Genomic DNA, 16,856 nt, shown 5'->3' with positions numbered 1-16,856 from the left:
TTTTATTTATTTTATTTAAAAATTGATGTGGAATGAGTTGCCTCCTGAGGTATTTCCTTTGTGCTACGACATGGGATTCTTCAAGAAGCGGGTATTTAGGGTTCTCAAGGGTCGGCAATGCTTAAGTGGCTCCTGTGATGTTGCTTACGTCCATGGGCGACGATGACTGCTTCCCATCAGGCGGCTCGTCTGCTCGTTTGCTGAATATCACTTAAAAAAAAAAAAAATTACAAACAAGCGCCAGCGTGGCTCCGTTGAATCGTCTGGTCTTGTGTCGGATTCGGCAGTTTGCCCCGAAAACACACACCCACCCGGACAGTTCATTTTTATCAAATATATATGTAACTGTATAAAATAAGTAAAAAAACCGGCCAAGTGCGATTCGGACTCGCGCACCGAGGGTTCCGTACCTTTTAGTATTTGTTGTTAAAGCGGCAACAGAAATACATCATCTGTGAAAATTTCAACTGTCTAGCTATCACGGTTCATGAGATAACAACCTTACATACATGCCTCGGAAAATCAAGAAAAATGTATGCTCGAATAGATGGCGCCATACCTTTGGCCTATACTCGGAATTTAATTTCAGTGAAATAACACGTGTCAGTCATAATGGCGTTCTAAAAATAAAATCATTTATCCATTTATATTATTCATTTTCATTTTTAGTTTAATGCCTGCGTCGAAAGATGGCAGTAAATTTACCGTGACTACAAAATTTACTATGACAATAACACTACTATTTTTATATAGAGTATCTGTGACGTAAAATGTTAGGCGCCATATTTTGGAAGTTTAAATTATTTAAAAATATTACATTATGTTAAACAAATCTGGTAAAACATATGAAGAATCCCGAAATCTCGGAAACGGCTCTAACGATTTCGATTAAATTTGCCATATGCCAAAAGTCGATCTAGGTCTAATATCTCTGGGAAAACGGCATTTTTTACTTTTTATATGTTTTCCGAGCAAAGGTCGGTCTCCCAGACATACTGATAATTAAGACCTTACTAGCGCCAGTGTATTAATAAGACCGTTTATTTCCATAGTATCACCTAAAACTATTATTATGGGTCTTATAAAACGACTATGTCACTAGGACTCTAAATGAGTTGCTGTTATGGCTAATATGTTTGTTGGGGCGGCCTTACAAACTTTGAACATAAACGTTTCTTAGAATTGTCTGGATAAATAGTAGATGCCAATAAAAGAAAGCAGTAGGCGATAAAACCTTATTTTTGCCAAAACGCTTTTATTGGGTAATTTTCCCACACTAAGTTCTCTTAAAACGTCGCAAACTGTAACTAATCGGTCAAACGATTGAATTTCTAAATCACGAAATAAAGTAAAGAAAGTGAAAACAAATTATCGAAATGATTCTTCTGATATTTATTGATTGCCAACGGGAAAGTTAATTTTCTAATAATGTGTGGGGCGTGATAGAAAATCGTCTTGCCGGCTTTCGAAGTTTTAATAACTTGATTAACTTTTAGGCAATATTTTATCGCCAAAGTGCAGATCGACAAACCGTAAACCATATAGTAACTTATTATAATATACTATGCCGTAAACAGTGGCAATTTTCAGAGATTATTTGTTCCGAATAAATATGACATCGATGCATCAAGGCGGTTTGTTTACTGTTTGTGGTAGTGGCGCCCCCAACGCAGAGTTTTGCATAATATTTCATATTTTATATAAGCCTTTGAGACGTCGTCCGAGTTCATGGTAATCGAAAAAGCTAACGGCAAGGGCGGACACGTTATACATCAAAAATCACTTGCGTTTCTATATGTGAACGGCGCGTCTGTACACGCGTCGTGCGTCGTAGTGTGAGTAAGTTGCTTAAAACTAGTACTGAGCGGCCGGCAAACGGCCGTCAATCTGCTGTCGCGGGGCGAGGTAATTCGAGTCGGGGCGGGGCGATGCATGGCCGTTCTGTATGATAATACAAAAAAAATTTATACCACGACGGTGGCAAACAAGCATACGGCCCGCCTGATGGTAAGCAGTCACCGTAGCCTGCGCGTGCATGCGCGTTGCCGACATTTTTAACTGAACCGATTTAGTTGAAATTTAATAATAAGGAAATAGGGTAGTTTTTATCCCAGAAGTCATCGTTTAAGGGGGTGAAAAGGGGGGGGGGGTGGAAGTTTGTATGGGAAATTGATAAAAAGCAGATTGGATAAAAAATAAGCTACCCAGATTACTAACTCCACGCAGACGAAGTCGCGGGCAAAAGCTAGTACTTATATATAATAGGCGCGTCCTTATCGAATCGTACCAAAAGCATGGTATGCTTCTAAATTTGGGTTGCCACCGACTTCAAATATATCAGTTGGTAAAGCATATATTAAAAAAAGGATAATATTTTATTTTATCCTTTTTGAAGTCTGTTTTATTTTTTTGTAAAAAGGTTTTATTTTTAAACCCATTTTTTTCTTTTTTCCAGATTCTAGAAAATTATTCGGCGGGTACCGAATAACGCCGACTTACTGCAAAGCCTCAAGAGCAGCAAAATACAACCGAGGGAACACGATATGCATGTTCAACCACGAGTGCCAGCAGAGAGGGGGCGAGGTAAACTCTCTTATCTTATTTTATACATATCTTATCTTATGTTATCTCATCGAACAAAATACAACTGAGGTAACACGACCACGAGTGCCAGCAGAGAGGGGGCGGAATAAAGTCATATTATCTTATCTTATCGATTGAAAATATTGAAATACAACTGAGGGAACACGATATGCATGTTCAACCACGAGTGCCAGCAGAGATGTGGCAAGGTAAAGTCATATTATCTTATGTTATTTATCTTACCACAATCAAGAATTGACGTAGGCACTAGTTTCTACGAAAGCGACTGCCATCTGACCTTCCAACCCAGAGGGGAAACAAGGCCTTATTAGGATTAGTCCGGTTTCTCACGATGTTTTCCTTCGCCGAAAAGCAACTGGTATCAAATGATATTTCGTACATAAAGTTCTGAAAAACTCATTGGTACGAGCCGGGGTTAGAACCCGCGACCTCCAGATTGCAAGTCGCACGCTTTTACTGCTAGGCCACCAGCGCTTCGATATGATAGATAGAACCACCAGGAAAAAGATATCATAAAAGACCAATTAAAATGTGTTAAATGTGTAACAGTTAAATTGTATATGTACCTATTGAATATGTACCTGATGACATGTAACTTGGCGTTATGAATAAACTATCTGTATCTGTATCTGACCACAAAAACGCTGGTCAGATGACATAGTTCAAACAGTTGTAAAAACAGGGAAAAAAATGGAGGGAACTAGCTACAAATAGATAACAATGGAAGGGACTCGAGGAGGCTTTTACCCAATAGGGATCAGTGAAATTAATAAATAATAAAGTAACACATAAAATAAACTTAAATTATATTTACCAAAAAACACTACATTGTAAATTGTACAAAATTTCGCTGAAATAAATAAAGCTGTAATAATAATAAAATAATCAAAGTAACTGAGATAAGTAACTGAAAACTAACAAGCTGTCTATTATAAATTAATTTCCTTTTTTCAGGTAGTCGGCGCATGTATGGACGGCTTCCTCTTCGGCGCCTGCTGCCAGCTCAAGTCCGACAGCCACTCACACATCCCCAAGGGCCCTGGCGTCGTCATGACCAGCTACCTCGACTACCCTGAGGCAGAGACTGAAAGCGACTACGACTCAGAAGCTCTCAACGCCTGGCACAACAGCTTCAAACCTATAGTCACACCTGGTTACAGACCTGGAGAGAAACCCTCATCATCTACTGTCAAACCTGTTGATGACAGTACTGAGAAAGAGATCATATCTGAAGGTCTAAGTCAAATAACAGATACGCTGTTACACGCTCCTCCTAAAGAAGATAACTTCGTTTACATCAAACCAGCAAAACCTGAGGGACTGTATACACACAGTTCTATTGACCATGGAACTGTGGATACAGTTTTGTTGCATAAAAATGGTTCAGCAGTAGATAACGTAGCGAGACCATCAGATTTTAACATACAAGTGTCTTCAATGCAGACGAAACCGACCTCACCACCAATCACAACAACCACTACACCTAAAACTGTTTCCACTCATAGACCGATATACACAAAACCTGCTTTCAGACCTAAGAATAAGACTACAACGAAAAACCCTTCAGAAAACTATGTTCAAGTTTCAACTGTAACTAAAGAGCCGCAGAAGATTACTGAAACTTCGATCAATAGTATCATTCAAATGCTGAACGAGAGTACTCCTAGTTTGAAGGATGAAGTTACATCACCAATGCCTGATATTGCTGAAACGAAGTCATCACCATCACCATCAACTGCTACTGTCTCTCCAGTCCAGTACAGCAGTACATATCCAAACTACTACTTATCTACAGGTCACTATGTAACTCTTAAACCTTCATCATTCGGAAGTACTGTATTCTCAACAACGACCACCAAACGACCCTCAACTTCCAAACGACCAGTCTTAATTACCAAAAAACCTATAAAGTACACGACACCGAACTCAATACCTCAGGAAAGCAGGCCATCTAGCAAACCTTACTCTTCACCGAAACCTAGTCCGTCTACTAGTCAAGCCATAGACGAGTTTAACCGCTACCCGACGAACCCTAGCGATTTCGGCGACTCCGTAACTACTTTCAGCTATGTCAGCTCCACTACAACTCCTCCACCTTCATTCCATACCAGCACGACTAGACGCCCACCTTCTACCAGCTATGTCACCGGTGCTAAACCTGCCAGAAGACCAGTAACATCACCTTCAAGTATAATATCCAGCTATGACGTTGCTCCTGAAACCTTCTCAAGCGTGACACCTACTGTTATAGTTCTAAACGGCTTCCAAACTACAAAACCCGTTGAAGACAAAGAGCCTCAATTTGTTGAGATATCTCAGGAGCCTTTTAAGAAACCAGTGAGCCAGATCACAGTGAATAACCATATAGAATCGACTAACAATATTTACATGGGTAAACCTCCACAATCATATGAAAGACCTTCATCTCCAACTGTGGTTATTACTCCAAAGCCATCTCCAACAACACCTTACCCTATTAAATCATCTACCAGACCTGTCTCTGTAGTCATTTCTACCAGTCCGACATTCGATTCATATACGGAATACTTCTCAGCTACAACTTTAAGACCTGAAATGCAGACTTCGTCGGATGACTTGATTAATAATTTCCCTCCAGTTAGAAATCCGATGCTAAATACCACGGGATCCAATCCAGGGCTATACAACACAAGCATATTTCTATCTGAGAACGAGCTTGAAACTCTACACGATGTAGACTTCACCACACCATCATGGCAAGAGGACGAGAAGCTAAACGAAAAGATGAATCTCTTCGTCAACAAAATAGTCGGTAGTCTCCAAGGCACATTCCAAGAACTTCACGACATAGTAATTCTTGATAAAAAGCCGAACGCGACGATCATCAACTCAAAAACGACGACACCTAAGCCTAGTAAGAAGCCTGCGACGACGCGAAAGCCTGTCGCGACGACTCGGAAGCCGATTCGGCTGACGACGACGACTAGAAGGCCGACAGTGAAGACGACGAAGAAGCCGGTGAAGCTGACGACGGCTGCGCGACGACCGACCACGACAACGCCGTCGCCGACCACTACTGTTATTACGACTACTAAGAAACCAGTAAGTTAAAAGCTAGGGGTATACGTACAAAATGTGTCTGTCAGATCTGTCAGGCAGATAAATTACATTTACTTGAAGAACACATCTGTTAGTACCTATATCCCTAGCTAATCTTATATAAAATAGGAGACAAGTGATTAATAAAGGCCTAAATTCCATACAAAGTAAGTACTGCCCAAGAAGCAAAGTGACGAAGTAGGTATGCACCGTTGCAGCTGTGTGTTCATATAAAAGGCTTTTAATGTCAGTATCAGTATGTTATGGGAACCCCGCTAAATTAACACATTGAGTCATTTGACCGATATTGATGACACCCAAAATACTGTAGGACATTCATAGAAGTATGTTATATAAATAAGTAGGTATTGCAAATGGCGGCACGTAAATGGGTCATAAAATAGATTAGATGATGATAACTAAACCTATACAAAAAATCATAACATTAATTCATGACTTAAATCGTTTTACAGGTGACTAGAAAACCCGCAAAGCCCGTCACGAAGCCCCCAAAGCCAGCTAAAACCACCACCAACGCCCCCACCACCACGGTCACAACTGAGGCCGTCGAAGAGGTCACCACTGAGCCTTATGCCGACCAGACCATTGACTACAATGACAAGAACTGTAAGTATTGCAGAAGACCACGTCAGTCACTACCATCGCCTCACCACGGTCACAAACAAGGCCGTAGAGAAGGTCACTACCGAGCCTTACGCTGACCAGACCGTTGACTACAATGACAAGAACTGAAAGTATTGTAGAAGACCACGTCAGTCCCTACCATCGCTTCACAACGGTCATAAACGAGGCCGTAGAGAAGGTCACTACCGAGCCTTACGCTGACTAGACCATTGACTACAGTGATAAGAACTGTAAGTATCTGTTAATTTGACTGTCTGCATTACCTACTTATTGTCAGAAAAATAACTAACAGCAGTATTAACCCTTTAAACACCCATCGTGTGCAGCGCGTTATCGTGAACTTTGTCGGATACAAGAAGGTTGATATTGGACTGAGGCCGCGCGCGTCAGTTAACGTGTTTGGTTGTCAATGGGTTAAAAAGGGTATTCTACAACCGTATTATCGTTAATGCCCGTATTCTACAACCGTATTATGTAACTTTAGTACCTGGGAGAACATAAAAACTCAAAAATTGGCGTTTTCCCAGAGATAAGACATATATCGATTTTTCGCCCCCGAAAAACCCCAAATAGCAAATTTTATCGAAATCGTTAGAGCCATTTCCTAGATCACAAAATTAAATATAGTTGCCCCCCCCCCCCACCCCCACCCCCGCTAACAAACTTCCATGCAGGGGTTGGGGGAGCGGTCACCTCTCTGCAGCTGACTGGACATAAGTTTGAACTTTTCTCCAACCACCCGTTAATTTCTCAAGAGTCCTAATAGAACATGGAAATCGATTTGTCGAAGTTTGATAAGTAATATAACGAAATTTCATTTTTCAATGTTTGGGGTCCTCTAAGACCAAACTTTACATGTAAGAAAATCGTCTTGTTTTCAGTATGCGGCGTCCGGCCCCTGATGAAGTCCGGACGCATAGTTGGCGGTAAGAACGCCCAACAGGGCGAGTGGCCCTGGCAGGTGCTAGTCCGGGAATCCACATGGTTGGGTCTCTTCACTAAGAACAAGTGTGGCGGCGTTCTGATTACTGGCAGATTCGTTACGACTGCTGCTCATTGTCAGCCAGGGTAAGTTTCAAAAGACTTCATCTAGTACCTAACTTTCTTCTGCGAAAGTTTTGGCAAAAAAAAAAGTTTTGGTTTTGGATAGAAAGGTAGCTCTTTCTTGTTGTAGCTTTAACCAAAGATAGATATAACTCCGTAATAGATGGATACAGTCTAAGGAAAAAACGTGCCTCGAAAGTCAAGAAAATTTGATTCTCGTTCAGAGGGCGCTACTAGTTTTGGCCTACAGTCGTATAGATGGCGTTGACGGTTTCGTTTGTTATTTAACAATTTTAACGCATATCAGTGAAAGAACATGGCTCAAAATCATAAAAATAATTAATGCAAATAAAAAAAAAACATTTATATATATTTAAATACATTCTATCGTATTTTTATAAATCTTCATTTTTAGTTTTAAAGTGTGTCGACAGATGGCAGTGAATTTACTGGGGTTACAATAACCTTCTTCTTAAAAGCTATATGATGAAAGCATTTAGTAAAATCAAAGAGGATATAATAGGATAGAGCGGTACTAATAGTAAATTTTGTAACCACAGTATATTCACTGCCATCTATCGACACACTTTAAAACTAAAAATTAAGATTTATAAAAATACGATAAAATGTATTTAAATGTGGATAAATGATTTTTTTATTTGCATTAATAATCCTGCACCTAACAATCTCTTTTTAGCCCAGTGGTTGACTGGTAGAGAATGCCTTATGGCATTGAGTCCGCCATTTGTACTTATAATTTTATGTGCAATAAAGTTTAAATAAATAAATAAAATAAAAAATATTTTTATATGATTTTGACCCATGTTCTTTCACTGATATGCGTTAAAATTGTTAAATAACAAACGAAACGTCAACGCCCTTTATACGAGAGTAGGCCAAAGGCGCCATCTGATCGAGAATCAAACCTTAGACTGTATCCATCTATTACGGAGTCCACAGAACGTTCCGTAACTTTCTGGCTACTGCCTACTGGAGAAACTCCCGTGTTCCAGAATGTTTTTGACCCATAATCCCCTAAGATCTGCCTCCACATCCACTCACTCGTCTTACATATCTGAACGTATTCCAGCTTCCTGGCATCCCTAGTAGCAGTGTTCGGCGAGAACGACATCTCCCTCGACCTGGAGCCCCGCAAGCCCGTCTCCAGAAACGTGCGGCGCGTCATCGTGCATAGGCAGTACGACGCTGCCACGTTTGAGAACGATCTGGCTATACTGGAGTTGGAGTCACCTATTAAATTCGATGCTCACATTGGTAAAGGATTTAGCGTTCTTTTCATATCTGGTCTGGCCTAGTGGGTAGTGACCCTGCCTGTGAAGCCGATGGTCCTGGGTTCGAATCCCGGTAAGGGCATTTATTTGTGTGATGAGCACATTTGTTCCTGAGTCATGCACCCATTTTCTATTTTTCTATGTATTTAAGTATTTATATATTATATATATCGTTGTCTGAGTACCCATAACACAAGCCTCCTTGTGCTTACCGTGGGACTTTAGTCAATCTATGTAATAATGTCCTATAATATTTATTTATTTATTTATTTATTTATTATTTATATCTTTTTAAGAACTTGATAATTTTTTCTTTGTCTTTGGTATGTTTTTATCATATTGCTATTGTGTAGTTGAGATTATAACATTCACTGGATTGTGGATCTTTATAAAATACTGCAATTGTAAAAGAGCTCTAATTACTTTTTTTTTTTTATCATTATCATTGATTTATATTGTCTTTTTAAGTTAAAACTTCTGCTGTTAGCAGAAATTACATACTATTAATATTATAAATGCGAAAGTCTGTCTGTCTGTCTTTCTGTCTGTGTGTTCCCTCTTCACGCTTAAACCGCTGAATCGATTTAAATGAAGTTTGGCATAGAGATGGGTTGAGTCCCTGAGAAGGACATAGGATAGTTTTTATTCCGAAAATCCTCCCTTAAGAAAGTAAAAAGCGGGGTGGAATTGAGATAATTAATTAAGTGCCTGCTAATTTGTGTACATAATATGCTCAAATTGAATTATTGCTATGAGAATTGAGAAGGCGCTATACTTACTTTAGCTGCTGTTACTAAGTCCACGCAGACGAAGTCGCGGGCCAAAGCTAGTATCTCAATAAACACCAAATTCCTATGAAAATATGACGTTCACTATTGTGCTATTTCACTTTGCACTTTGTCACGTCAAATTCAGTGCAGAGTTAGCTCAACAGACAGACTAGAAATCTGCTCATTGCCTACATAATTTGATTTTGTTCTCGGCACCACTTTTTTCTATATACACAAGATTGTTAAATGTTTTTCTCTTCCTAGTGCCCATCTGCATGCCACCAGACGAGACTGACTTCACGGGCCGCATGGCGACGGTGACAGGCTGGGGCCGCCTCAAGTATGGCGGCGCCGTACCAGCTGTATTACAAGAAGTACAGGTGCTTATATTATTATACATTGTTATTTTTTATATAAAAATAGTTGTATAAAAAATCTAATAGGCTGAGCCATTTACATATGTATTTAAATCAAAAATAGTAGTAGACCTAACATAGAGCCTTGAGGCACTCCAAGCTTTAACACCCTGTAATGCACCCTTTATAACTGTTGTTTGTGTTATATCACTAATAAATGAAGACAAGACGTAAAATGTTATCGTATAGACCATAGTACCTAATAATATTTACATTGCGAAATGCGCTGTCTGTGATCCACTCAATCAAATGCTTTAGAGGAATCTGAAACTATTTTGGTATAATATGTTATCAGTAGAAAAGTTCTAAAGATACATTATAATTATATGTGATGCGATATCTCTACATAGTCATTATACTTCGTAGATTTTGAGAGCAGTTAAACGCAGAGAGAAGATAATAAATTACTTAATTTGTTGATGTTCTTCAATTCTTCAAATTGATTTTGTTTCTTTTATTCGTTCGGTTCGATTTCGTTCTCTTCAAATAAATAGACGTGCAAGTGTGTGACCAACATCTCAAATATTCCAGGTACCAGTAATAGAAAACAACGTGTGCCAAGAGATGTTCCAGACCGCAGGACACTCAAAGAAGATCCTCAGTTCCTTCCTCTGTGCAGGGTATGCCAACGGACAGAAGGATTCTTGTGAAGTGAGTATTGGAAACCTGACAGCTAGCGCCATCTGTCTTTTTCTTGCGTTGCACTGGGTTTTTTGTCCCAGCTCGGTAATGGAGTATCCACTGAACAGTGCAGATGCTGAATTGTACTATAACGACTGCCATCCAATGACCTTTTATTATATAGCAAGACCGTGTACTGAATATTTTTGACTCACCATATTTGAACCGTATTTAGTTACTATTAAGGTTGAGCAAAGCAAATAAAGCAATACACGACAAACGAGGTTGACAAACGGACCCGGTCCCAGCGAGAGGATAGTCGAACGGAGTGTGTCCTTTTCTAACAACATGCCAGGAGTAAGTATAACCTATACACTTTTATATATATAGATTGTAATCTTTCATGTGAAAGAAAGGGACAAACTCCGTTTAAGTCCTCTCTCACGCGGCCCGTGTTTTCGCTTAAGTACACGGTCTTGCTATATTGACTGGACTGGATTTTTGTCTGGATTCAACACATTAATATTTTCCACTGAAGATCAACTGCTACATATACCTAAATTGATATTTCGCATGGGTGTGAACCCAAGATATTTCTTTAGAAACCACGTTTAGGGCTAGGCCACCAACAGTAATGTGTGATTTATATACCAGGGTGACAGCGGAGGGCCGCTCGTCCTCCAACGAGGCGACGGCCGCTGGCAGCTCGTCGGCACCGTCTCCCACGGCATCAAGTGCGCGGCGCCGTACCTCCCCGGAGTGTACATGCGAACCACTTTCTACAAGCCTTGGCTGAGAAGCATCACCGGAGTGCATTGAGGAACCTTACATGTGTGGTATTTTCTATAAAGGGACCTTATTGTCGATGGCGCTGACGCCATTATAAACGATGCTCCGATATAAATATAGGTACAATGCCGCGCGACGCTGTGTGGCATAAGCGCCATCGACAATAAGGTCCCATTTCATAGAAAATGCCCCATGTGATGTTATCTATGAAAGAGGACAATGTTCCAATTCAAATGATGCTGATGTACCGTCGGAAAGTTTCCAAACGAAATTTCCACTTGGAAGTATTTCGGAAACTTCTCATTTTTTTGTATCGATATTATCCATTTCCAAAATAAAAGTTTTCAAGACAATTTTGAGAACTCTTCCAGCTTTTTGGAAACTTTCACATCAGTAAATGCTAGCTGCCGTTTCTTCAGATTCAAAGACTTATTTGTTCAACATAGGTAAGTTACAAGATGTTAAATAAATATTTCAGTATCACTATGTCGTGCCTATTGGCATACAAATTCAATAAAAATACACACTAATCATAATATCACAGAAAAACAATAATAGTCAAAACAGGGTTATGTCATGCAGTAAATCTTAATTAGGTAATTCAGTCAAAATTTCGTAGATAACGTCACATATAAGCGCTGTATATAAGTAAATATCGCTAGCGGAATGCAGAAATCGCCTCGTTCTGTGCAGTGACATCTACCGACATTATGGGTAAACTTTATTATGCGAGCCAGTTGTCGCATAGAATGCGCCATGCCCGGCGTCTTCATGGCAAAGTCTAAAAATACCAAGTTAACACGTTAATTAAATAAAAATTGTAACGATAACCCGTACTGAACCATGGAAGTCCTTGTCTTTTAGCATTTACATTTGCAACGAAGAACACTGGTTGCTGTTCAAAAAACGAATCTACACTGCAACGCCATCTGCAACCCTTTGACCACTAAAGACGTCAACTGATGCGCGCAGCTGCAGCCCAATATCAACCTTCGTGTAATCCACAGATATAAATATACCATAGATGACGCAAATGCATCTACTTCGCGTGTCCGCACCCCGAGAAATCCTCGGGGTTGACCGTCGCTCTTGACAGTCCACGCGCGTCAGTTGTTGTAGCAGGACGTCCGTAAAAACTTAAAAAATGCCTCGTTGCGTGATAATTAACTGCAACAGCCTAAAATTGCGAGCACCCAAAGGCAAAAACATATTTCCTATCACAGGTAAGTCATTTTCAAAATTATATTAAGCGTAAACTTTGTATGAAAAAGTCGGCACGCTTGCACTCAATACAAATCGTGATATTTGCGTCATCTAGCGTATATATTAAATCTGTGGTGTATTCCGACAAGATTCACGATTACGAGCGTCACACCCAGAAGCGTGGTATTCAAAGGGACCATCCACAGAACCATGCAGAGAACTTAATTTTAAAAATAACCGTTATTTTTTGGCGCCATCTACTCTCTAAGGTGTCCCGGAAACGTGTCACGTTTGTCATTGAGACGTACAGTTCGATTCACAAGAGCTGGCATGAATTGAATGAATGAGTGAATTAAAATATCTGTGTATAACGTTAACCAATAAAATGGTGGCTTCTGGCTGTATACCGATACATGTGTCACTCATACAGTGAAAGTTTCGTTAATTCCCTTCGTGCCGCGAAAATCGAAATTCGCAAATTGCGGGGATCTTTCCCTTTTACTGTCATTAAGACGTAATTAGATTGACAGAGAAAAATGCCCGCTATTGACGAAGTTAAATTTTCGCGGTTATAGCCAAGCTTTCGTGAATAAGTATGTTATTTAAGTTATTATTAATCCTGATTGAAGTCAATTTGAAGCGTCATTATTTTTTAGTTTCATAAATAAGGAGTGTCTTTTCAAAAGGGTTTATTTCTCTATGAAAACCATACAAGAATAAGCCTTGTATATCTTTTCACAAGGCTTATTTTCGTATGGTTTTCATAGAAAATAAACCCATTTGAAAAGACACCTCAAATACCTACTTCTTCAGTTCTGCCAAATGAGGGCTATCGTTTTTTTGCTCACAGTTGGCGCCTCTGTTGATGGTGGTCCAAAAGACTATAGAAAAGCTGTCAGTCATTAAAGTGACAAGTGACATTTGACATTTCGAACTATGGAAAAGACCACCATCTACACTAGCGCTCCTAGCGGCGAATTCATACGCGTTAGCCCTCATTTAGGAGACATAAACGAAATATAGAAGCAATCCTCAATGACAGCGAAAAGATCATTAGTTTTATATCTTTTTAGAATATAATGATTTCATTTGTGACTAGGTACGAGTATATTTTTATACTGACTGATTGAAATCGGGGTCATATTTTTGGGCAGTTATCATTACTTTGTGTTAATAAAAAAACTTTTTTTTTAATTCTTAATTTACATGACGTTTGTCTACCCACCCTTAAACTTTTTTTTTATAAATTTAATGAAACTATGCATTTATTTTGTAAATAAATGAAAGTGTTTTCAGATTACATGTTTTAAAATAATGGAATTTTTTATTTATGATTAACAGCTCTCTATTTAAATTGAATACAATTTTAATGTAAGTACATTTTTTGAATAACATTTTGATGTAATTAATTTACGCGTATTTTTCGGGCATTTAATACAAATAAACATTTGATTTTAAAACACTTTCTACTGTGTCATTTCCTGCATTTGTAATATACACATTTGTATATTTAGTAGTTTTAGTAATTATTGTACATTAAAATGCATTTATTTATTGTTAAATAGTAATATAATTAAGATTTAAGAACTGAAAATGTATAATTATATCAATTTAAATTGTTCCTGGCGAGTTTTGTTATTTATGAAAATATGTCTTTCGACAACGTTTATATTTTCTATTTAATCGAAAAAATATTTTCATTGTTCCATGAATATCTCATGAATTGCTTAAAGTACAGTCGCCATCAGATATATCGGAGTGGCCAAGGTGCTCACAAATATCTGAACACGCCTCTATTGTCAGGGCGTGTTTAGATTATTGTGAACACCTCGGCCGCTCCGATATATTCTGATGGCGACTGTACTCAAAGAATTTAATTGCTATAAATGTTCATAAACATAGATACAATTTCGGATTAACATTTCATAGAAAATGTATGTTATGTAAAAATATGAAAAGCTCAATAATTTATGATAATAAAATAAGTAGACAATGTTAATAATAATCCTACGACTGTTATGCATTTATTAAAATAATCAAATACAAACGTTTTTTATTAGTGTGCTCTTTTCTACCAATCCATGATTATCCATGATTAGAGGGTTATTGTAATAGTAAATTTTGTAGTCAGAGCATAGAGTAACTTATACTAGAGCGGTACTGTCATAGTAAATTTTGTAACCCCAGTAAATTCACTGCCATCTGTCGACACACATTTAAACTAAAAATGAAGATTTATAAAAATACGATAAAATGTATTTAAATATGGATAAATGATTTTTTTTATTTGCATTAATTATTTTTATGATTTTGACCCATGTTCTTTCACTGATATGCGTTAAAATTGTTAAATAACAAACGAAACCGTCAACGCCATCTATACGACAGTAGGCCAAAGCTAGTAGCGCCCTCTGATCGAGAATCAAATTTTCTTGATTTTTCAAGGCACGTTTTTTCCTTAGACTGTATCCATGTATTACGGAGCTGTATCTATCTTTGGTTATTGTAATAGTAAATTTTGTAGTCCGAGTAAATTTACTACCATCTATCGACACACGATTAAAACTAAAAATGAAAAAGTATAAAAATATATATATATTATATATATGGATAAATATATATTATTTATAGAATATGGATAAAATTATATATTATATTAATATTGTCTTCGGTTACCGCGATAGTTACTCATGAAATAAAACTCACCCGTTGACCACGAACGCTGTAAAGGGTTCGAAACGTCGGGATGTATTATAAATTCAATATACGCGATATAATCCGTTTTCATAGTTTTATTTATATATTATATTGTTTTTTTTTTAAACGCCATATGACTGACCCATGTTCTTTCACTGATAGTGATATGTGTTAAAATTGTTAAATATCAAACGGTGTCATCAACGCCATCTAGTCGAGTATAAGCCAAAGGTGTGGCGCCATCTAGAATGACTTTTTCTTGATTTTCGAGGAGTTACATACGTCTATGGCATTACCATGATATATTTGATTTGTTTGTATACGTAATTTAAGGTGGTACGATTTTCATACAACGAACAATTGCGTTGTATTAAGTCATTAGTGTCATTACACACTATTACTACTTATATATGTTCGCATCTCTCTACTTTCGAATATTCGTTTGCACCTTTGGTTTGCACTAAATTGATAGAAAAACTTTGTTCTATACCAAAATCACGCAAAAACGTTATTTTGATGTTACATTGATAAAAAATACAAGGTTTTTTTGCGTGATTTTTGTATAAAATTTCTGGATGTTTTTTCCAGAAATTTCGGAAATTTTGCTACACTTAATACACCCAAATAACTATTTATACGATAAAGGGGAATAGTACGAATGTTATTTAATAAAACACAACATCATTTGCATCGAATATATTCCACAGCTCACTAACTCTACATTATAAGCTTTAAGACAATAACTTTGTGGCTATCTTTTTTTTGTAATTTTATTTATGCACTTAAAATAAAGTAAAATTCTCTTATTCTAATACAAGAATTAACTACATTATTGATAAAGCACAGCAGTTTGAGTTTCTTAATTTACAATTTATGCTGCGCAAGGCTTTTCGGAAACTCTATTATGTATTTATTTAAACATTCAGAATTTAATACATAAATTAATCCCAGGACGCCCCCCCAAACGGCATATTGTGGGAAACGCCGGTGTGGGTTTAGTGGGTAGGCTCTTCCCGCTCTTTTCTCAATGGAAAGAGCCGGGAGGCTAGAGTCCCACATACCCCCCCATTTAGGGGAACGATGCGTAACAGCATTCCCACACCGAGAAAAATAAAAAATAAAAGGTAGGTAATTACAACAAACATTATTTAGCTTACTGTGTAGCTAGGTTGGTTTTTGTAAGATTGTCCTTATGTATTTATTTGTTTATTTTATTTTAATTTATAAATAATTTGTGTTTTTAGGGTAATAAAATAATGAAGGTACTCAAAACGAAATTTTCCAAATTCAAAGTTTCCCATATTTTTTAAAGAGCCTTACACAACGTTATATTAATTAATAGATTGTCATTTATTTAACTAATATACAGATACTTGTATAATTTAGATATTATTAGATGTTTTTAATCACATTACAGCATGAGTTATATATACTTATTCGAGACTATGATTGAATTTTTATAAATATATATACATATTTATCTAATCATATATTTTAAGTATTTATTATTTTTACGAACTGACATATTTTGGCACTAAATATATATAGATTTAAAAAAAAGCAAAAAAAAAAGCATTTTCATACAAGTATTTTGATCATTTAAGTTTGATAATAATATTAAATACCATTTTAAAATCCAAGTGAATTTGTAACGTTAATATTATAATAATTGTGTCACTTAACTTCAAACTGGGGTA

The 16,856-nt window shown here is 37.4% G+C and overlaps 1 protein-coding gene across 1 annotated transcript in view; it reads left to right on the top strand.

The window, feature by feature from the left end:
* Positions 1 to 11,293, top strand: part of LOC134752915 (serine protease filzig) — a 51,633-nt gene extending 40,340 nt beyond the window's left edge. Inside the window, exons 2-9 of the mRNA XM_063688698.1 lie at positions 2,456 to 2,583; positions 3,559 to 5,685; positions 6,156 to 6,309; positions 7,209 to 7,395; positions 8,462 to 8,646; positions 9,698 to 9,813; positions 10,381 to 10,500; positions 11,125 to 11,293. Coding sequence (XP_063544768.1) covers positions 2,456 to 2,583; positions 3,559 to 5,685; positions 6,156 to 6,309; positions 7,209 to 7,395; positions 8,462 to 8,646; positions 9,698 to 9,813; positions 10,381 to 10,500; positions 11,125 to 11,289 — 3,182 coding nt within the window. The 3' untranslated portion in view covers positions 11,290 to 11,293. The remainder of the gene's footprint in view (positions 1 to 2,455; positions 2,584 to 3,558; positions 5,686 to 6,155; positions 6,310 to 7,208; positions 7,396 to 8,461; positions 8,647 to 9,697; positions 9,814 to 10,380; positions 10,501 to 11,124) is intronic.
* Positions 11,294 to 16,856: the final 5,563 nt, after the last annotated feature.

Source organism: Cydia strobilella, chromosome 25 (genome assembly GCF_947568885.1).
Source record: "Cydia strobilella chromosome 25, ilCydStro3.1, whole genome shotgun sequence".
NCBI classification, from domain to species: Eukaryota; Metazoa; Arthropoda; class Insecta; order Lepidoptera; family Tortricidae; genus Cydia; species Cydia strobilella.
Note: the sequence above shows the minus strand (reverse complement) of the source record. Positions and strands in the feature narration are given on the sequence as shown.